Source organism: Anopheles maculipalpis, chromosome 3RL (assembly GCF_943734695.1).
Source record: "Anopheles maculipalpis chromosome 3RL, idAnoMacuDA_375_x, whole genome shotgun sequence".
Lineage (NCBI taxonomy): Eukaryota > Metazoa > Arthropoda > Insecta > Diptera > Culicidae > Anopheles > Anopheles maculipalpis.
In genome coordinates, this window is record NC_064872.1 from 55,222,234 (window position 1) to 55,243,947 (window position 21,714).

The following is a 21,714-nucleotide window of genomic DNA, read 5'->3' on the forward strand; positions in this document are numbered from 1 at the left end:
GTATATTTAATGCAAACAACGAGTGTTGGAATAATTTGACTAATCGTAGCAAAGAGGACTGTCTTCAATTCTAAAACCAAAAACTAAACCTTAAAGTTTTTTGGTTTAAAATCGGAATCTTGCTTATATTGATTCTATAAGGATCTGTTTTTTTTTGTGTGTTCATTCTCTTATCAATGATTGTTGACAGATAAAACGTGATTGTATCTAGGTACAAAGATAAATATACAACCATTTTAAGTTGCTCTAATAGAAAACTCTACAGCGAAATCGTATCTTACCGCGAGAGCAGCCTGTGTTTAGGAGCAACGTTCGCAAGTATTATGTCTTTCCTATGTTGGCCTTTAGTCTTATCAGTCAGCAAAGACTGAACATCCTTCTATTACTACTAGTCTGTATTAGATTAAACCTAACTTCCACTATTTAGAAAGCTTAACGAATAAACGTAAATAAATTACTTCTCACTACATGGTCGCTACCGTTTGTGATGCCTGCACTACCGTGTGGGAAGCTTTAGCTTTTGGCCCGCGGTAGTAGCACAGATGCAATTGATGCGATAACTTAGTGACGCATTTGGCATCCCGATGGCATTCGATGCGCACTTTCCAACTGCCCTCCCCTTACAGATTGGTAAGGAACTTGACGATCAGGTTTCGGCACGGTCGAGCTGCAACGAGCAAAGGATTGTGATGCGTTTTCTTTGCAGATTAGCTTCCCTAGTTGCCATTCCCGTGCGTATGGTTTTGGCTAAGTTCGTAGCGTGTCTGTGGTAAAGTTGCTGCCATCATGGTGCGCTTGCGTGCCATACTAAACAGGTCGGTGCAGAAGTTGGACACAACGATCGCTACCGTGGCGCCCAGTACGCCTCCGGCCAGCACGTCCGACCAGTGATGCTTGTAGTCGGAAATGCGACTCAGACAGGTGTACCAGGCGAGCAGGATCAGCAGGAACTGGAAAAAGTGCTTCAGCAGCTTCGAGCCGCGCCAGTTCATGCGGGCATGCAGAAATATCTGTAACGGACGGCAAACGATATAGCGCAAACGGATCGGGCACACGTGAAAGGTGTCTGCAGTGAGCGGAGGGATCTGATACTTACGGCGCAGAAAACAAGGGTGTACATCGAGAAACTGGAATGTCCACTCGGGAATGACAGGCGCATTTCCTTCAGCATGCGGGTCGACGATTTCTCACTGGTGCACGTAAAGTCCGTTACGTATCGTCCTTGATTGATAGCATCGGCACAAGTGGTTCCACCGGGCATCTGGGGTCTACAGACCTGAGGGGTAGGAAAACAAAATGGAAACCATGAAGTGGTAATAAGTACGTACAGCATAGCCCTCCATTTGCTAGACGGGGCAACATCTTAATCAGCTAATTGCAATGTTTCGTTGCAAACATACGGCGATCATAATGTTTAATGCCTTTACGGTCATTAGAAAGAAAAGAAAGACCCCCTGCCTGCCTGCCTGCCCGTATACATCAACCAATCGTTTGTATCTTTATTGGCGAGAGAGCGCAATATTTTCCCGGACCGAAAATTATCGCTTTAACAACTCAGTTAAAAGAACATTTATAAAAGCCACAATCATTGCAGTATGCGGTTACAAAATATGTGTCAGAAAGAAAGTTTTTTCTTGTTGAGAAACGATTGAATCAAATTTGATTCATTTGGTTGGTTTAACATGTTGAGGCTCTTTTATAGAGAAGTACTAATAACGTTTTGTATTTAAAAAAATGGACCAAAATTGCCGGATTTTCATGGGTTTACCTTTAGCCGCACCAAACTGGCCAAACTGTGAAATGTTACCTTCGAACATGAACATGTTAGGAAGCGTTTGGTGATGGACAACGAGACCTATCTGAGTGACAATGACTTTCAGGGCACTTCGTATTTTACTTCCCCCAAGAAGGGAGGATCCGAGTTGAAGTTCACTTGACACACCAAATTCTCCAAGATGCTGCTGATGTGGTTGCGACAATCAGCGAGAAGGTGATGTCACAACCGCTCTCGTTTCACTGCAAACTGACTATGAAAGGGACAATTTTTAATACGAAAATCCCACCAGAGTTCTCATCGTTCATCAAGAAACATCCTACAAATAATGCCTATGTGCATGTTTTGGTCCGCAAAGACGAATGTTCCGGTTAACTGCTGGAAAAGTTGCACGTAAGGTGGTAGAATTTTTTTTTGCAAGTAAGCTTAAGCTACCGTCGATGGAAAATTTATCAAATAAGATTATCTGTTTAAATTTTTATTATCGTCATCCGAAAGTTTAATTTTTTATGCACACAGAATGAAACTCTTGAATGAAAGTTAAATGAGCATGGCTCCAGCGTTCACCAGCGTCAATATCGTGCATGAGGACTAATCTTCCAAAAGTCCTTTATCCCTAGAAAAAGGCTTGGTTGTCTAAAGTGCTTCTTTTTCAAGAGACCTTGTTGTCGAAGAGTTATCATCGTGTGAAGGTGCCTGATCCACCAAGAGTTCTGATAATGAAAAGCACCTTGTAAATCAAACTACTATCGAACTATCTTTTATTTTGAAGAATCTTGTTGTCTAAGGGGATTAAAAATGTCCAAGAGTCATTCTGCGAGATAGTCCCACTGGATCCACTGTTTCTTGTAAGCCTCTATAAATAAACGAAAAACAAGGAATCCTTATGTTTGGATTCACCGCCGATATTTTTGCATGACCTACAAATTAATTATTCGTTTTACTAATTCGAGAATTAATCATTCAACTTTTCATATAAATTTCATGGAAAACAACCTCCTGCATAATGCGTTTTCATAAACATCAACTACTTTTCTTTATCTCGCAGATCTTTTTCAAAGGAAGACCCATCGTCAAAAACCATTCCAAATATCGGTTGATTTAAGAAAAGCCCCGTTTTAATTTTATTATTTTTACGACATTTTTATTACGTGAACGGTTCATTGGAGGAAACGGCGTTACGAGAATGCTCTAAGTGGTAATGAAGTGTAGAGAGGCCACTCATTCATTAGCGCCACTCTGTGCATCTTCACCATAGCACAATTGATAGAAAGAAAGGCCCACGCGATACGCTACAGTGTGGTGTTGTTGCGATGGCATTTTCAACCTAAAAGAAACTGCACAAACATCGCCTGTTGAAGTGCATTTCTTGTGCTTCGAGACATGGATCGTCGGTTTAAACAATTGAATTGTGCATTACAGACAACGTGTTCTTCAATACGAGGTGTGTGTGTGTGGCGGGGCGGGTTCTACGCAATCGAGTTGATAACAGTTAACTGCGAGCATAGTACTCCCGCGTCCGGGAGCACACGACGGGACCGGAAAAGGGTGCATCTCGAGAGTATTGACACAAAAGGAAGTTTGCGATGCACTTCCTCCTTTAATGATCGATCCGAGGGTCTGACTATTTGTCTACCGCCATGTTCATTATTTGCTGCTAATGGAGCAGTTTGAAAATAACGCAACAAACATTTGCCGCTTAAAAGACCCTCTTGATGTTAACCATACTGGTCACAAACTGGGTGCCATAGTTTTTACGGAAGTTACGATCGATGGTGGCCCGCTTACATCATACCCTGCATGTGTGTGTATCCCTTACCAATTAAATGAAATGGGTCAATAAATATGGTTTGCCCAAACGATCGATCCTGTCTACTTACGTCAAAGAAGTGCGGCCGTAGGCGACCTATCGTGTACTTTCCGACGTCCGTCAGCAGCTGACTAACGGCCGCACCGAATCCAAACATGCCGATCGATTTGTAAGACTGCACGACCCAGAACGGGATGTCCGTGTTCCACACCTTTAGTGGATGTGTGTCGGCCGATTTCTTCACCCGCGCTCTGCATAGTTCCGTGATTATAATCTGTAAAACGAAAAAAGGGAGACAGTAGAGTAAAGCAGTGTTAATCCGTTGCACTCTACTACTAAACGTTCGACGACGAAGGGTTCTGAACTGTGCGTTGAAATAGGAAGAATTGGGGTCAATCAACTGCATGCAACGCACCAAATGGTTTCTCTCAACTCTCCTTTCAAATCCCCAGTTTGATGTGGTACAGTTTTTGTTTTCGCTTCACCCACCCCAATATGCTGCATGGCATGGCGATTCTTCCCTGGTACTGAAGCTCCGGATCGTGGGGAGTGATCAAAAAGCATGATCGTTTAACTACATGTTCGGTAAATTAGATTAATGTTTCTATCAACCCCTTTTTCCACCCTCAGCGTCGACGAATGCCATATCGAACACAGTCGTCACTCGTTGTCGACTGAATCATTTACTGCGGTGAAGAAACCTGGACACGACAGTTCTACGCCTGGTTCGCAAAACCTGGTAGGCTCGAGGTAAGGAATGATTTCGGAAACGTGGGCAAGTTGGGGGATGGTAAAACAGAAACCGTAATAAACCACAACACAACACACATACAAAGCAAACATGCAGCATTATGATTTGCATTTTTTTTTAAACCTTTGCTAGGCAGTAAATCCGGAACGACGAGGCTTCCCTGCCTCAAGGAAAGGAAAAATAATGAGGCTTACACCGCGGGCCAGTTCTTCAGGAGGAGGTTTATCTATGAATTACAATCCGCAAAAATGCAAGCGTGCAAATGTTTCCGAGCGAAATTTGTGCGGGTCATAAATTTTTCCCCGCGTTCAACGTGCGCTAGACTCACGAATGATCTTTCTGTCGAGATAGACTAGGCAAAAGTGGTAGGAGCGAGCAGTGCAAGCTTGCCAGGCTCAAGTGTGCTTTATGATGATTGGAAGGGAAAAGAAAACCAAGCAAAACTTGGCATCAGAAGAAATGGCACTGCTTCGTGCTTTCCATTGACGGTATCATGCGACACGCGGAAATGAACTGTAAGGCATCATTTAAATCAATGATAAATGGCAAAAAAAGGGTGGAAGGATAGATTATCGATTTGGTACGGTGGTGCCCGGGCGATAATGGTGTGGAAAATATTTTATTGCCGGTTAGCGGTGACGCGACTTTCAACGAGTTGATATTTTTCATACTTATGTCACAATATGACCTCGTTTGGACGGGGGTTTATGGTTGTCACTGTAAGGAAGATTAATGAAAGGACGATTTATTTTCTGCACTCGAAGCAGTCATCCAAATACGACATTTGGACATTTTTGTTCATTGTAAATTCACTTCCACTAATGTTTTGATAGCAACTCTGTTTACTGAAACACGATAAGATTTAGTACAGGAGTTCCTTATTCGGAAATAATCTGCTAAAGGTACGCAACGCGTGATTATAGGTTACTCCGCTCGTCAACTGATGATTTGGTACCAGATGCAGAACTTTTTCTCTTTGAAGACATGCCCAACGTTCGAATAATAATTATCCGTCCTATTCTGAACCTATATCACACGCTAATCGGTGGCCCCACTGAAAGCTTTCTGAATGCTTCAGTTGTGTTTCAGTTCAGCCTCCTGAGCTAGGTTGAAACCCAGAACGAAACGGTTATTTGTGTTTTGCCGGGTGACGACTTTTATCGGTCATCAGTCCTACAAACCGTGGGGTTGGTCACCGTTGTTGTTAAAGATGTTATAAAACCCGAGCTTATGCATTCGTGCATACACACGAGCAACACCACAGCCACCAGGCGCAGCCCCAGTGCTTCCATGCTGAGGCGATGAAAGCCATCATAGCTTGTTAATGACACAAAGCTCCGTTGGTGGCGTACTATGTGTGTGTATAAATATGTGGTTAGGAGGAAAACCATCCAATTTATCGGGAACCAGTTTTCCACTCCCGAACCTCGACGACGAGGTTGTGAAAGCGAACAGCACATAAAAAGGGAAAACTCTAGCCCACGAGAGCCACAAACACACACATTATGCGCTTATCGTTCTTCTTAACACGAGCGGCTTTCGTACAAACCGCGCTGCGTTGGCACGGGCGGTATCTTTATGGAAATCAAAGCAGCGTATCGGGGTGAAGAATGTAGCAATGCATTCAACCAACCACGTACGGACGACAAGAATGTATGAGGATATAGTAAGAACGTCATCGCTAACGGATAAAAAACAAAGGGACATGGAAAAAGCCACACGGGACTTCTGCCTTCGGTTTCCGATGGGGGGACCCCATTTTCATTGCGAAGACCTTGAGCCAAAGGACCGGAGAGTTCGGTTGTGGCATAACTATACTCTGGCTAACATAGATGCCTGCTATCATTTCATCCAAAAACTGCATAATGGCAAGAAATGGGAACAAAACGGCTCCATCATCCCCACACGGCGGAGAGGTTGAAGTATTCACGTCCCGAGTAGGCGTAAAATCCATTTCGCAGAACTGCTGCCATAACGAATTTCAACATTTGCCCGATTATGCTTCGCCCTAGCCGTGACCGTGACCGTGACTGAGTGGTAATAATAAAAAAGGGACCCTTTCTTACACCGACTGGAGCGTGCGAGCAACCGCAACAGATGATTGCTCAGATTTTCGCTTACATCGCTAAGTGATATGGTGATTTTAAAGTTTTTTTGAGCCATTTTTTGAAGAGTAAAACAAGCATATATTAAAAGTGTTCCTTATAGCGCTGAGCGGGCAAATATAGAGCTCCGGTAGAAAGCAAACGATTGATTGTACCTCAGTTTGTGGCGTGAGCATCAAATGTTGACTTCATTAAAACTCCAAAAAGGTTATTAAGTATTTACACAAACAGCAACTCTGTCTCAAACAGGTCAACATTCCTTACTACATCCGTATCTTGCATTTGCAGACGAATGTAGGATGTTTGATTTATTCAAAATTCCCGGAAGTTGATCGCAAGCAAACTACCTTCCGGTGCATCTTACTCCCTCCATGGTAGACTCCCTTCGTTGTCTAAAATTTGACGCAACGAAATGTAAACTATCGAACATAGGCCGTGTACCGAGTTATACAGAGAATTTCGTCCCAGCGAACCTTCGGTACATCAAAGGGCATCTTTCACTGTCACGCCACCGAATTCGTCACACTAGCAACCTGACGCACACTATAAGCCCATCGTCAAAGAATTCTTGCTTTACGAGTTGGATTTGGCTGGTGTGTTCGGGACACCCCTTTTTCCTTTAGTTTCCTTTCCGTTTGTTAGTGAAGAAACAACGTGCTTGAATACAACACGCTTTAAACAAATTTCTCCTCGCTTTGCTTCCCACCCAATCGTTCTCTGTTACTTGCGCGTGGAGATTAGAACGTTTGTTTGATGATGGTTTTGTTCCATTCATTTATGTTTCCTTACATCCAGCCAGCATAGCATTCGTTACCCCGATCCGGTTTCGTGGATCTTCCCACTCTGTTACGGGTACGCGGGAGTAGGCACACCACGCCCGTGCCCTTCGTAACTGACCCCGAGCGGAAGAAGAAGCACAACGACGGACCGTTGAACCCGGTATACTTATTACATTAACACGACCGGCGACCACGAAACAAATAAATATCGATACACTCCAGGGGCTGGTGGGATTGTGTTTGTGGCTGTAGGTTCCATTTTTACGATCGGTTTAAGTAATTAACGATTGACGACGGGACGGGTAATAAATTATGAGCTCTCTCGAGCAGAGATCTCGAGGAGGTTTTTAAAAAAAAAAAATCGACCAAAAGTTATTGAGCGGCAAAACAATGTGATGACGTCGGTGGCAGTGACGATGACGGTCAGGATGGCAAGACGACCAGGTAACACTTACCACAATCACTGGAAGTAAGATGCCGATGATGTACAGCATCCAGTTCTGCAAGGGAAAGACGAAATTGAAGACAAAATCATTAGTTAATTTTAAATTAAAAAAGTGAATCATATTGCTGCAAACACTTACCGTAACGGTAGAATCGTGGAATGGATGCATAAGTGATTCATCGTCGCAGAAAAAGCCTCGCTTGAATGGATCACCGACCAGGAAGAAGATTAGAATAGGAAACCCAACTGAAATGGTACAAGCAGGAGCAGCAGCAGCAGCAAAAAGATGGGAAGGAATTAATGCAAAGTTGCTATCTTAATGTGACTATCACTCAAACAAACGCGTGTCAAAGGAAGATAAGGGCGTATCTTATCTCGAGATATCACTTTTACAATGTTAATGTTGTATATTGCTGCTAGGACGAAGAACAATGACGTGATTCATGTTTCTTGGGTTGGGTTGGGTTTCTTTGATTTAAGAGTAGTAGGACAAGGTTTTCTCTTCTTTTATTGCCTTTGTTCACAAGTATGGGACATTTTTTCTGGGTTTCTGGGTCCTGATAGAATCGGACGGACAGCATTATTATTAATATCTTATAATTTAGGTTATATGACAGATGTTGCCTAAGTAAAGTGACCGCTAATAATACAAGGCCACTTTTATGGTGACTTTTCAAAAAGCTGATTTTGATAGTTCTGCTACGTATAACTTGGCCAAATTTTGGTAGAAGGATCATCAGCAACAGTGTAATAATACAAAACCTAAAATATTTTTGAAAATGTTTCGAAAATGTTCGAAAGATGCATTCAAGATGCAAGATGCAGAAAGAAAGATTCGAAATGCCTTAAAACTATGAATAATTTTTTGTTTGAATTTTAAAACTGTTGAACCGTCTTATGTGTTTTAGCCAGATTTTCATCAGAATAAAAATAGCGACTAATGATCGGTTTCATGATTCATCCACTGACAGGAACCTGTTTTCAAAATGTTCAAAATTCGCTTCACTATCTCCTGATGTCTACATAATGTGCAATGGATGGTGGTCACTGTAGAACATATAGAAACATGTCTTCAGGAGAAAGAGAATCTGGGATCTTTGATAGGCTTACCAGAAAACATAGCTTGAACGTTAAAATAAATGAATAACAAGCTGTACTTCTGATCTGATCGTAAAAGAAGTTTAACTTTAAAAATTAAACCAAGAGTTGAGATGATTTTTAGCTGACATTGCGTCAATATTCCCAGCGAATCTTATGTTCCACCTTTTCTGTTCGTTCACTGTTCCGCCTTTTTCTGTTTTCGATCAATTTTGGTGTGAAATTTTTGGCGAATGATATGAAATTCATTTTTCTTTGTTACAGTGGACCATAATCTGGACTATTAAGCATTGAAAAGCCACTCATCGCTTGACAAACAAGGCATCTTAACAAAAATTATCTTCTATCCTGGCTTAACAATCTTCTAGGCCACGCCGGCCATCTAATGGCTTACTGGACTTGCTGATACGATTGCTGATGCGATAGGTAGCTGGATCGTCAGTCCTCACTACGGGGCGACAATCCGGATGGTATTTGAACCCAGTTACCGTTATCCCACCCATCCATGTATAGTTTGTAGCAAATAACTTAAAACTAGTCGATTATGGTCAGAGAAGTGACTTTTAAAAATGTTACTTAAAAAATATTTTATATATTTAAGAAGTAATTAAATGCACTGTATTGCTGTAAGTCTTCAGTTTCTTTTTAGCCTAACAACCTTCTAGGTCATGCCGGGTTTCGAAAGACTTATTAGACTTTATTGATACTACGTAGTGGAATAATCAGAAGACAGACTACGGGGAAACGACCGGACGATTAAAATCCCGTTTGTGCCATAAAAATGTAAACAATTATTTAAAATCAGTACATCAGCACTACACTATATGGTCGATGTTTATCGATTTAATACCTCCTCAACGGTCTGTGTAATGTGTTTAGCTGAAGATTTGATTACACACTGGCGAAAAGATCGATAAACACAATCGATCGAGCGCACGATCTCATCGCTACCAACCCTACCGTTGGGTCGACCACACGTAGTCATGCAATTTCTTCCTGTCCCTGTTGGAAACGGGAGAGAGATGAAATGAAAAATCAGCCCGAATGAAAATTGGATACCCATAAAAACGTGACAATCTTTGCTTATGCTTTGCGGCCAATCGCCCCCCCCCCCATCAGGGTGGGGCGGTACTTGCGCAAACGAGATGTTTTTTAAAACGCCTTATTTGTATTGCACCGAAGCTGGGCACTGGTGGCGAAGCAATGGGAAGCGATGGGATGCCAAATATTTGCATAATATTTGCATAAATAAGCTAACTACCCCGTACGCACGGGGGCTTAACACGGGGGCTTTAGGGCTTTCGTGCCTGCAAGTGTGTGCAAGCTATGCAATGGCATTCTGGATGAGATTTGTCCGCTTGCGCTTGCCGGCGGTTGACTTCGGGTCAATTGAATTCGGTTCCAATAATTTGCTTACGAAATGATGAGGGAGACTGGCACTACAAGGGCGATGCGCTATGATGCGACGGAGCTGGAAGAAGAAATCGGTTACCGGAGATACCGATGTGGAAATTGCATGTTATGACCCGCTTGTTAACTACGGTGTAATACTGGATCGATTGTTGTCGATCGATCGGCCCATGCATGGTTGCATCGTCGTGGAAAGGATAAGTAATTGTGCGTCGAAATGCACACGGTGGTGGGCTAATTTGATTCCTTGTTGAGAAACTTGTTGCAATTTATATGTAAACGAGCGAGCGATGCAACCGACAGGGGGAATAATTTTTCTCCCGTTTAAGGGCATGCATGGCAATGCAATCAGGCGGAATCATGTAAAATGATAGCATAATTTACCGAGCATCACACACAGAAGAAGAACAATTGCATCACGCATGACCATGGCAGCATGGTTGTTACCTTTTTTTTTTTGGCTGCGAGGTATATTCATGCTCTATTCAGGTTTTACATGGTAAACTATCAAATTATCTGACTATTTATTGAGTGGCAACATATTTCATACCCTGTAGATCACATTCTATTCAGTACCATAACTGCGAGAGATCTTTTTGACCTCCTGAATATAGTTTATCTATACCGTATATTCAGTTTGAGCCTAAGTCTATGGATATAAGGTACTTAGGTGTACGGATAGGAGTACACTAATCCGGGGCACCTTTAGGGGCGTCCAGGTGATGAGGCAACAACTCGTAGTGAGACAAATATCTCAATCTCATTAATCTCAATAGTCATCCAACTACGTGATATCAGCAAGTCTCGTAAGCCTTTAGATGGCCGGCGTGACCTACTTCATTGCCCAAAAAATAAAGGGACATTCCTTTTTTTACTTAAATAGTTTTTTTTGTTAGGCCAAATGAGGGTCATCACCTTCGGAGTAATCCGAAGTAATCAGGGATGTCCTTTAGTTCCGCCGTCGCTGCGGCATCTATCTACTCGATAGTGTCAAAACGGTGTCCCCGAAGCGGCCGTTTTAGCTTGTTGAACAGCCAGATGTCGGCTGGTGCCAAATCTGGCGAATACGGCGGCTGCGGAACAATATGGGTGCCAGTTGTTGCGAAAAACTCCCTCAAAATGATGACCGTGTGGGCATTTTTTCCATCCGCTTTCGCCGGATGGAGGTCCGCAACCGCCGCATTACGCTAAGATAGTACTCTTTGTTCACCGTTTGGCCCTTCGGAGGAAATTCCTTGTGAACCACCCCACGGTAATCAAAGAATACCGTCAGCATCACCTTGATTTTCGACCTGCTTTGGCGCGACTTCTTGGGCCTCGGCTCGTTCGGGGAACGGTATTCGCTGGACTGGTCCGTTGTTTCCGGGTCGTATGCGTAAATCCACGTTTCGTTGTTAGTTATAATCGATTTTAGTTTTCCAGTGTAGTCTACCAGCATCGTTTTGCAGACTTCGACGCGATTCTGCTTTTTGAGTAAGTTCAGGCATTTCGGCACCAGGCGAGACTTCTCCTGCTTCAACTCCAAAACATCTTTCAGGATGGTGTTGAACGAGGTTTTGGAAATCCCAACACTTTCCGAAAGGTCTCGTATAGTCAACCGACGATTGTTGACCACCAAATCCTTGATTTGGACGACGTGGGTGTCGTCGATCGAAGTGGATGGTCCCGTCTTCGGCCTTCTCACGGCCATTCTTGAAATCACTGTACCATTTATACACATTTTTCTTCGACCCTATGTCGAAGAAAAATGTCTTCCCCGAAGGCTTTTTGTAACAAAATTTGATACATGCGCGGTGCTCCACAAACTTGGACATGGTCAATATGGAGAAAAACACTTGGCGCAGCTAAGAAAAAAAAAAATTGTAACTCCTAGCCGGGTTGATGTTGTGACTTGAAACGTGACAGAACTGTCAATAACATACATATTGACAAACGAAAAATAAAAACAAGGGGCTTCTTTTGGCGCGCGAAATTTGACATCCAATGTCACCTTACTTTTCGGACACAGACGAAGATGAAGGAGAATAACTAGACAGTAAAGATTCGATTGAATTCGTCCCCTGTCTCATCTTATTTCTATCTTCACCAATCTGCTGGATACAGTATCACAATGCACGTAAGGCTTCTCTTCCAAAGTAACAAAACCATCGTAGTTGCTTTTGAGCGAGGAAGATGGTCTTTTCTGAACAATTTTTGGGTCTGTGTATCAAGTATAACAATCGAAACACACAATATTTTGTGAATTACATTCCTTAAGTTTCGTTGAATTAGTTATGTGATGAGAAAGACACTGGACGACCCAAATTGTGTATTTTCTTTTGCACATTGGACAGAGGAGGCGTGGAAAACGTGTAGCAAGCAGCTGAGAAGATAACCTCTAAAGACCGAATTGGGATGGAGTGATAGACGGCGTACTCATGTACGCCAGAAAGTCCGACTGAGTGGTACTGGAAACTTCTGCAACACATCAAGAACTCTAGTAGATTTTAGCGACTAAAACTATGTAAGCAAGCGAATCATTTTCATACAATTTATAAGACTTGGAATATGGAAAACTTGTTAAAAGATAAATAAGTTAGGAAGCGATAAAATTTAGTTGTATAAGTAACTTTTTTATCCTTATAAGCATCTGCCACCATACTCAACCAAATGTGTAGGTTAAAGATAGACAAAAAAAACCCTTAAATCTGCCATGTATGTAAGGCGTGCAATTCGTGCCTGTTAATAGTAGAGCTTTTTTCTTCCATTAAACACCAAAACATATGTTCCATGCCGAGTTTATTAAGAAACTGTCACGTTCAATAAATAACATTGGAATCAGAACATACATTAGTTGCTATCATGTTCCGGCACCAATGTGGACATGCATCGACAACAGTATTCAATTTGTCGACAGCACTCTTAAAGCGATACTATTACTGTTGAGCAAATCTGGTGCATGCAGAACGACAACAACACAGGAGGGAAATTGTTCACACTGTAACGTATCGTAAAAAATGCTCCATTCGACCACTTTGGCCGCTTGGCAAGTGCTCTTACCACAAAACACGAGGCGGTCCCATGTATCCAAATATTTGGGTTTGAGAAAAAAAAACACTTAACTTGGCAGGGATTCCCCCCAGTATGTTCTTTACCCACTTTCCCTTTTTTTTTCTATTGCTGGTGGCCACGAGAAATGCATTTTCGGAGTGCAATTGATTCGACGGAAATGATCCATTTGATTGCGCACTCTGCACATTAACGCCAGCGGTATCATGCGGATTGTGCTGGGTCGTCGTCGTGGTCGTCTGTGGCCAAAGGGTTGGTGATTGGTGAAAGTGAATCCGGTGCTGTGGGCAATGTTGCCGAAGTGCGGAGAACCGATGCTGATGGTTGCTATTTCCCTACATGTGCTTCAGTTATTATTCCTCCGGCACCATCCGTCCTGCCCTAGCCCGGCCGGCTAGTTGTTCCGTTTGGTGACCATGTGTTGAAGTGTGTGTCGGTCGTATTGCTGCCGTTGCGTGATGATTGATTGATACTTTGCTACACTAACGCAACACGCACGCAGCAAACGAGAGGAACAAAAAACAACGCACCAGAAAGCGTCAACCGTGGCAAGTTGTTGTTCGATCTAACCGCAGCATGTTCCGTCTCGTGGAATGGAGTTGTTTGCCATTTACAAAATAAGAGAAAAAAAATCCCATAACGCCGTTGCGGTTGAGCTCGTGGCGTTTTGATTATTTTTTCAGCTGGCTTCAACCATCTGACGACTTCCCTTGAGAAAGTACAATTCGTCCATGTACGGATAGCGCGGAGCACATGCTCGAGTGATCGACGTCTTGTGACCATGTGGGGTACGAACCGTTTCCGGTTCCACCACGGCTGTACACGGCGTGACAGGCGCACACTTCTACGCCAGCAAAATATTAGGTTTCGGGAAGCTGTGTGCGTCACGAAGAGTTGTATTTCCATAAATTTTTGTTCCAAGTGAGGTGCATCTAGAGCTACTTTGAAATCAAACAAGGTCTTTTGGTTTTATACAACATTTATAAGAAGATTTTTTTATTACATTATACTAATCGAATAAAACGTAGTGCTTTTACCCGTAGAGAAAAAAGTTTGAATTTTTGTTCTTCTTTATTCTGCCCCTGTCTGTCCCTTAATGGCCTTGAATGTAATTTCTGGGAGGTTAATTTAATTTCTTAAATCCATTTTCTCATTTATCCAGTCAAACTCTACAAGAAGGATCTTACATTAAAAGTTAAACCACTTTTCCGGACGGCTCAAAAGCAATTAGCTTAGTTTAGAAATGGTTTCTGCAAAAAAAAAAAAAATAGTTTCAATTTTTGCAAATTTTCCTGTCTCTTGACGATCGGTTGCAACCCGTTTTGGCTACCGAATGATATGTCAACGTCCTCCGGTACAGGTGTTTGCCCAAGAAATCTACTTTATTTCACAAACGGCTTCAAGAGACCGCCACCGAAAGATTGTTAAATGAGCAGTTTCATTCCCGCAGTAATGTCCAACTTTTCCAAGATATTTGTCGCCATGCAGTCGAATGCTCTGAACCGTTGTTTCCCAACTAAAAAGTTTCAAGACCTTGGTTTTCTACATAAGTTTTTGCTGGATGTTGCGGTCCCATACCACGGATACGGTTGGTTTGGTAGGTGCGGTTATAATTTGTCTCCGATTAGAAGTTTTCGGCTTTGTCCAGGAGCTAGAAGTTGGACTCGAAGCAACTTTAACTCACCAACAGGATGAGACTTACTATTTACAACTTCTTCACTGAGGGATAAACCCAAAACAAATGGTAGAAATGCTAGATTTGGATGATACAAAAAAAAGGGGTGGACAGTTGAATATATCGGCATGACACATAGTTTTTGGGCTTACTGATGCAGTATTCTGTCAGATGTGTAACGTTACTGCAGTGAGTAACAGCTATCTGAATCAACCTTCGACAGCCTCTTTACCTTCGCCATCAATAAATCATTTAAATGAACAGCGATTTTGGTGGAATTATAATCGGACTCATCATCATCATCGTCAACTCAATATCACGTCAATGGCCTCCAAACATAGCAGATGTAGTCTACGGGAGCTATTATCAGACAAGTACATAATTGAATGCCTTGGACATCTGATAGATGTGGCCTGTTTTATGCAGACTACGTGTTGCTGAATTCTCGATATATTTTTTGAATAATTCTTCTTTCTCTATTGGCCTATAATTTTGCGAGGTCTCGATCGACCAGTATTACTGATTTTCCATCAGAACTATAAATAAGTTCGTGCGGTTTTAGTACAAGCGTTGTAAATTATTCAATTTTACTTTGATGCAATCTTGCAACACTGCCATTTTGAAACGTCATCTTCAGGTTTTCGTTTGCCAAAGTTGCCATTTTAGTGAAGTGTAAAAAAGTAGTTTCCCTGAACTTCTAAAATGGCAACATTTGTACCGAATAAAGTGTATTTGCGGGGAGTTTTGCTTCATTACTATTGTATGAACAAATTGGCTATCGAAAGTCATCGTACATTAGTGAAAGTTTATGGTGACCATGCTCTATCCGAATTGAGAAATTTTTCTTTGGAGGACGAAGAATACCTCCGAAAATACCTTCAAATATGAAGATGGAGAACTTCAAGAAAACGCTCGTTGAAGATCCTTCAACGAAAAACTATGTGGATGATCCGCAAGATAGGACATTAGGTGCAGTAAGAACTGAAAACAAGGCATTATAAATACCAAGGCCGAAATTTTAGGACAAACTCTCCCACATGTAGCCACCACCGGTTAAAACATATTTAAAAACTGAAATTGAATGTCCTATCCTTCCCGCCGTACAGCCCAGACAAAGCGCCTTCTGATAGATGATAATCCATCTTTTGCCGATCGATGCAACATGGCCTAGCAGAGCAGCACTTCTCCAATTTTGGAGAAGTGAAAAAAATTTGACAAAAAGACTTTGGAGACTGAAAGAGTTATCTATTCTTTCAGTTAAAAAAGCTTTCCATTTCGAATAAAATCAGCATGAACTTATTTATAGTCCTGATAGAACAGCTGGATAGTCAGTTCTGGATATGGGGGGACGGGATTCGTACACGATTCGATCCTACCGGTTCTGTCGTGCAAGCGTCTCGATCACCGGAAGGCTTTGGTACTACAGCGCTCTCCACAGACAAACAACGTTTGAAAAATTCTAGCGTCTTTTGTACAGTGATTATAATTCCCAAAAAAAAGGGTTAAAGAGTTCTTGTACATTTGAATTGGGATTAAATAAAAAAACACACACACACACACACATTTTCTATCAACTACATTACGTCTTCAACTACCCAAAATGGGCAAGTGACATGTGCAAAGCTTCTGGCTGCGTCATGTTGCTGCTGTTGAACGGTACTTACAAAAGGTTCCGAGATACCGAAGCACATACAAACACGGTGTGTCGTAACGGTGGGAATGGGGTGCTTTGTACAGGTTGTTTAAATATTTCAAACGTGTCTCTTCTAACCGGTCCGCCTTATGAACCCTGTGGGCCACGGTTGAGGTTTTTTTTTTTTTATTTCGTCGTTCGTTAACGTGACTCATTGACCGTCAAGTACACCGTCTGTTAGATAAGAGCCGGAGCCCACGATCAATGGAAGAGGGGAGAAAGGGGGCGATGGTTATGAAGGTTTGATAAAAATAAAGAAGGTACAGCAGACAACATGCTCGCTTCGAATCCCGGATCGCTAGAGAATAGTGTGCCCGGTTGTGATGGTTTTAATTGCCGCCATTGGTTAACCTGTTGCGGTCAGTTGTTTTAATGTCGTTTTATTTTCTATTTTTAATTTTTATTGTACATTCTGTAGCTCAAACACTCTCATCCTCGATTCCCTAAGGGTCAATCAAAACCAATGCTAATTGTGCACCATTTATTTGCACCACCAGGTTGTAAGGTTGGTGGGTTAGAATTAGTGTTACTTGCTTGTTTTAGACATTCCAAATGATAAGCCTTGATAGAAGATAAATTACTCACAATTAAAATGTTGAAAGTATACCAACAAACCACCAGGGATTAGTATTCGTGTAAGGATGACATCAGTCACTAACGTGTGTCACCTTTACCGGTGTAAACCAGCACTGACTTAATTTGGCATCCATTTCCGTCACACGTGATGAGGAACAAATTGTTGTTTGCCTCCGGTAAGACTGACTACCGGGTGTAAACAATGATGCTCCGTCGTGGAGGAGAGATTGATGTCATTGGAATTGCAAAAATCATCAACATGCTGGCCTATATAATGGAATTGGCGTGAATGCCATATGGGTCGCGGTGTGCGCACACACAAGGTCAGAAACATTCCATAACGCGGGAGTGGATGTGGTTTTTTTTTAATCGATGTTTCAATCGACTGATATTTCTACCTTGAACCTGAAGCAGGCTGTGGGCTTTTTGATAGGTTGACTGTGTGCTTCACACTACTAAACCCATTCACCGTTTGTTTTACACTGTCGATGCATTTGTTTTCCCTAAACCCTCTCTACTTTATCATACCTAGACTGCGTGTGCTTTGTGAGTGATAAAGTTCGGCTACTGATAGCAATAAAAAGGGTTGTAAACTTACCACAGCAAAGGATGAGAAAATCGAACCCAACCTTCAGCAGCACCTTCTTCGTATCGTCCATGGTGATGGTGTTTGCAGTACCGCCGCTGGTTACTACGATGGGCTGCTGCTCACTAGTAAACTCCGTCGTGCAGTTGCTGTAGCTGCTGTCGTTGGAACTCGAATTATCGCCAGAACCACCCGCGGATTGCACTATCACTGCTGCTGGGTCAAGATGTCGGTACGATGCTCTGCGCTGCTGTCGCCGAAGGTATCGTTCGTCGTGCTTCAACGGTGTTTCTTCACTGATAGCAGAACCGTCCGTAATGTGGTACATTTATTGCCAAAACGCGTAAGTACCGTGGCAGAGCCTCGCACGTATCGATGAAGATTGCGAGAGATAACACACACGGTACGCCACACTCAGGGGAGGCTCACGGGAAAACTTCACACACGCACACACTTTGCACTTTCGGTCGAGGTAACGGTAACGAATCACACATCCAAACCGTACACACTGGCACACGGGTAGAGGACAGACCGACCGATCGTTGTTTACTTGTGGAGGCGATAAACAATCTCAGTCAATTCTCACACACCTGCTCTCTGCCTACCTGCTTGCAGAACGGGTTTTCATTTGTCGTGGGAAAACTTCAGAAATAATTTAACGCTTCAACCATTGTTTATTGCAAATAAGCAGCAGAAAACGAAACAAACGATATGCGGTAATATACGGCGCGTGTTTGATTTTTATTATTTTTAAAATTCTTTCTCCGTAACCTTTCCACTGCACACCGCTTCTGCGCACCGGGCCCTGCTGAGATGTCCTTGAAAATGTTACCTTCGCCTTGATTTTTTGCGGATCGATCGGACGGATCCACCCGCAAAACCCGTTTTTACTGTTGGGTTCACACACCAAAACACGCAAGGTCACCAGAAAACAAAAACACCGTCGGCGCCGTCTGTTGGAATGTGTCGCAGCGGATCGTACAGGTGACGATCGTACAGCAAATTTCACGAAACTAATCAAACCACGGTTGTGTTAAATCACACTGCAATCATTTCCCAAAGCAGCAACTGTTGGCGAATTAACACTTTCTTTGCGTAAACACGGAACGGTTTATTAATCGTTTCACACTCGCTGCTGTATTATCGCTCGTCTCGTGTTATCACACCGTGGAGGGAAAAAGAACGAGTGCGATTTTGATGTACGGCGCTAAAATTGCTCCGCTGCTCTCAACTGTACTGCACTGCGCTGCACTGCTCCGCGTACTGGTTCCGTTCAAAGGGAGATGGAAAATAAACAACTGTTTGTGCGCTGACGTTTCAAAGTGTCATTTTTTCATTCGTTTTCTTTCCCACTCTCTTCGCTTTGCTGAAAGTGTTCATTTTGAAATGAATATGATGACCCGGCTGACAAAATGGCTCGATTGGGAGCTGATTTGTTTGAGCTTAATAACAGCTTGCCAGAAGCTCTATAACAGCCTACATGTGGGTGGATTAGCTTTTGGTAGAAAGAGTGTGATGAAAATTATCTATTTTCTATCTCAAGTAACATTTTATTGTGTTGGTAAGGCGGTATTCGACGACGATCTTACAACGTCCACCAGGCGTTTCCAACCAGGCGTTGAATCTAATCCAAACCGTTTTTCCGTATGCAGGACTGATTATCCAGCTACGGATAAAAATCAAAGGCTGCAGGGCACGAGAGATTTCAAAATCATAAATTCAGGTTCTCATGAATATTTGTGAAATGTTATCGCTTTGAAATTGCGTTTTGCAAACCTGGTGCATACACAAGCTACTTACACGGGGCAATGGAGAAAAAGCTGAAACTGGAATTTTGAGAAATTTCTCTAGTTCCAGGGCTTCAAGGCAACGAAGTCATACCAATATGCGTAGCATAAGAAAATAATTAATAAGAATAACGGCTCTGGTATATTCAAAAGAACAACATAATTTTGTCAAGGGAGGCGACATATTGAATTTCCCAACTAAACAGTGAATCATTTTTAAGCAAAATTGTTTATAATTTATGTACATTTTCCATTTCAAATTAGAATTATTCTACCCAAACCTTTGGAAATGATGTATTTTAACGAAGAAAGTTAGATGGAATTGTTTGTCGGAACAATTAGGCTCTATAACATTTTTTATTCTATCGATTTTTAATCATACAAGTATTCTGTAACAAAAATTCTACAGGCGTTTTATTCTGTTAAACCGTATGCACTGTAAGAAAAATATTACCCTGTGAGTACCCTGTGGTACCCAATTCGAAAATCATTCTGATACATTCGAAAGCTAAGCCGGATCGAAGCAAATAAAATTTAATAATTCGTTAACCGGTTATGATTCCGTCAGTGAAAAAGTTTTTCAAACTGAGGTACTTTAAGTACGAGTTCTTTTTCGGCCGCAACTGACAACTTATATGATTATTCTGCTGACGAAGCGCCTTCTCCAGTAAATTCCTGAAAGTTTACAACATCTCGTATCTGCAGGACGGTAACGGTTGTGTTTTGATCATCAAATTTGCACGTCACGGTATGCTCTCCCAATCGAAACGTGTATATTTGCGAACCATACTTTGTGCGTAAATACACAGAGCGAGGATCAGCCTTTAGAACATCAACGATGGAATTCTGTAATGAAAAAAGCAAAAATTTGAAGGTTCCTCGATTTGCCTAACTCTAAAAATACCTAAAAAAATACCTTTTCTATTTGAAGCTCTTGTAGTTGAGATTCAGCATTTGTGTTAAAGACTACGTTTAAGCTCGAACTATTCAACACCCAATTGGGTACGGTCACAGCAGATATTGGTTGGATCTTACTTGTCCCGGCTGACTGCTTGTCCTGCAGAGTCGTTTCCTCTCCGTCCGGTGCTTCGCGTGAGTTAAGAAATTCTGCTTCCTTCATGTTGACCGGTACATCATATTGTGGAATGTAAGGTTTAATGTCTAAAACGGGTGTACCATCAACCTGTGGGAAAAGAAAACATTTTCAATGTAGTGGTGTATGATGTATTACGAAATGTATTAGCAGTATTACCATATCTGTACCGAGAAAGAACACTTTGTTATCTTCTACCCTATCCAATTGCACCAGCGACAGTCCAATTGGACATGGACGGTGAGGAGATCGCGTACTAAACACTCCGACACGCTCGCCACCTAATCGCGGCGGTGCCACTTTCGCTTTTGCATGGTTAGGATTGCGGTGAAAGTAGTAAATGATCCAAAGGTGCGAAAAGTTTTCCAACCCTTCCAGTGAGTGTGCCGGATTGTTGAACGTACTGGATGATATATCTATTCTACTCAGCAAAGCCGACGCTAAACTAGCTTGCCGTGGTACGGCTCGCTTTTCATTGAACACCGTTTTTATAACACCGATGGGTTTAAATTGGCAGACAACACCCGTTTCGTCACCATTCGCCACTATCGTCTCCTGCAGGAAAGGGGAATCATTTAACGTGGAGGACTTCTTTGTTAAATGTTTGATACGAACCGTTTTGTTGCTGTGCCCATTTTGTTGCTGTTTTATCTTACAACCCTCGCACCGATAATCGTCCAAAAGCTTTAGTATGTTCTGGTGCTCTTTCGTGTGCATGTGCTGGAGATTGGAGAGTTGTTGTCTAAAATAAAAGTTGAATGAAACGTTACAGCAAGCGATTCTGAGCGGGATCAGTATATGTGAGGATTGTACCTTAAGTTTTTTATTTCACTCCTTGCAGTAGCAAGTTGCGCTTTTAGATATTCTATTTCTGAGCTGCTCATTTTCGGTGTAAAAAGCTATCACAAACTAGCTAGGTAGGAGAAAGTATGTAAACAAATGTTGCATTCCACATTTGACAGCGGGATTGTTTCTTGGTGCAAAAACTGATATTTATGCAAAACTGTGTATGCCCAGTGAAAAGTGGACGTATTTCAAAATGGGCATATTTTTAAATTCTTTCTTGTTCAATCATGTTCTAAAA

At 42.1% G+C, this 21,714-nt stretch overlaps 3 protein-coding genes across 3 annotated transcripts in view; 1 reads left to right on the forward strand and 2 right to left on the reverse strand.

Moving 5' to 3' along the window:
• The window catches only part of LOC126562041 (uncharacterized), a 307,548-nt gene that overhangs the window by 247,359 nt on the left and 38,475 nt on the right, over nt 1–21,714 (forward strand). The gene's annotated exons all lie outside the window — the stretch shown is intronic.
• LOC126562452 (putative phosphatidate phosphatase) lies at nt 708–18,099 on the reverse strand. The gene is made up of 6 exons (XM_050218964.1): nt 17,763–18,099; nt 7,804–7,910; nt 7,675–7,719; nt 3,655–3,858; nt 1,097–1,276; nt 708–1,010 (listed from the first exon to the last, which is right to left on the reverse strand). Exons 1-6 carry the CDS (start codon nt 18,076–18,078, stop codon nt 717–719), a joined length of 1,146 nt encoding a protein of 381 aa, XP_050074921.1. The 5' UTR covers nt 18,079–18,099; the 3' UTR covers nt 708–716.
• On the reverse strand, nt 20,177–21,579 carry LOC126562472 (tRNA (adenine(37)-N6)-methyltransferase). The gene is made up of 4 exons (XM_050218988.1): nt 21,444–21,579; nt 20,790–21,372; nt 20,454–20,720; nt 20,177–20,383 (listed from the first exon to the last, which is right to left on the reverse strand). Exons 1-4 carry the CDS (start codon nt 21,512–21,514, stop codon nt 20,177–20,179), a joined length of 1,128 nt encoding a protein of 375 aa, XP_050074945.1. The 5' UTR covers nt 21,515–21,579.

Bases quoted from the DNA above. Each gene is read 5' to 3' on its own strand.
- LOC126562452 (XM_050218964.1), bottom strand. From the start codon at position 18,078: ATGTACCACATTACGGACGGTTCTGCTATCAGTGAAGAAACACCGTTG. The intron at 3,859-7,674 runs GTAAGTGTTACC...TTCGTTTTACAG, and splicing joins TCTTACTTCCAGTGATTGTG to ATTATAATCACGGAACTATG. The intron at 1,277-3,654 runs GTAAGTAGACAG...CCTACCCCTCAG, and splicing joins TACGGCCGCACTTCTTTGAC to GTCTGTAGACCCCAGATGCC.
- LOC126562472 (XM_050218988.1), bottom strand. From the start codon at position 21,514: ATGAGCAGCTCAGAAATAGAATATCTAAAAGCGCAACTTGCTACTGCA. The intron at 20,721-20,789 runs GTAATACTGCTA...CTTTTCCCACAG, and splicing joins TCTTTCTCGGTACAGATATG to GTTGATGGTACACCCGTTTT. The intron at 20,384-20,453 runs GTATTTTTTTAG...TTTTCATTACAG, and splicing joins AAGAGCTTCAAATAGAAAAG to AATTCCATCGTTGATGTTCT.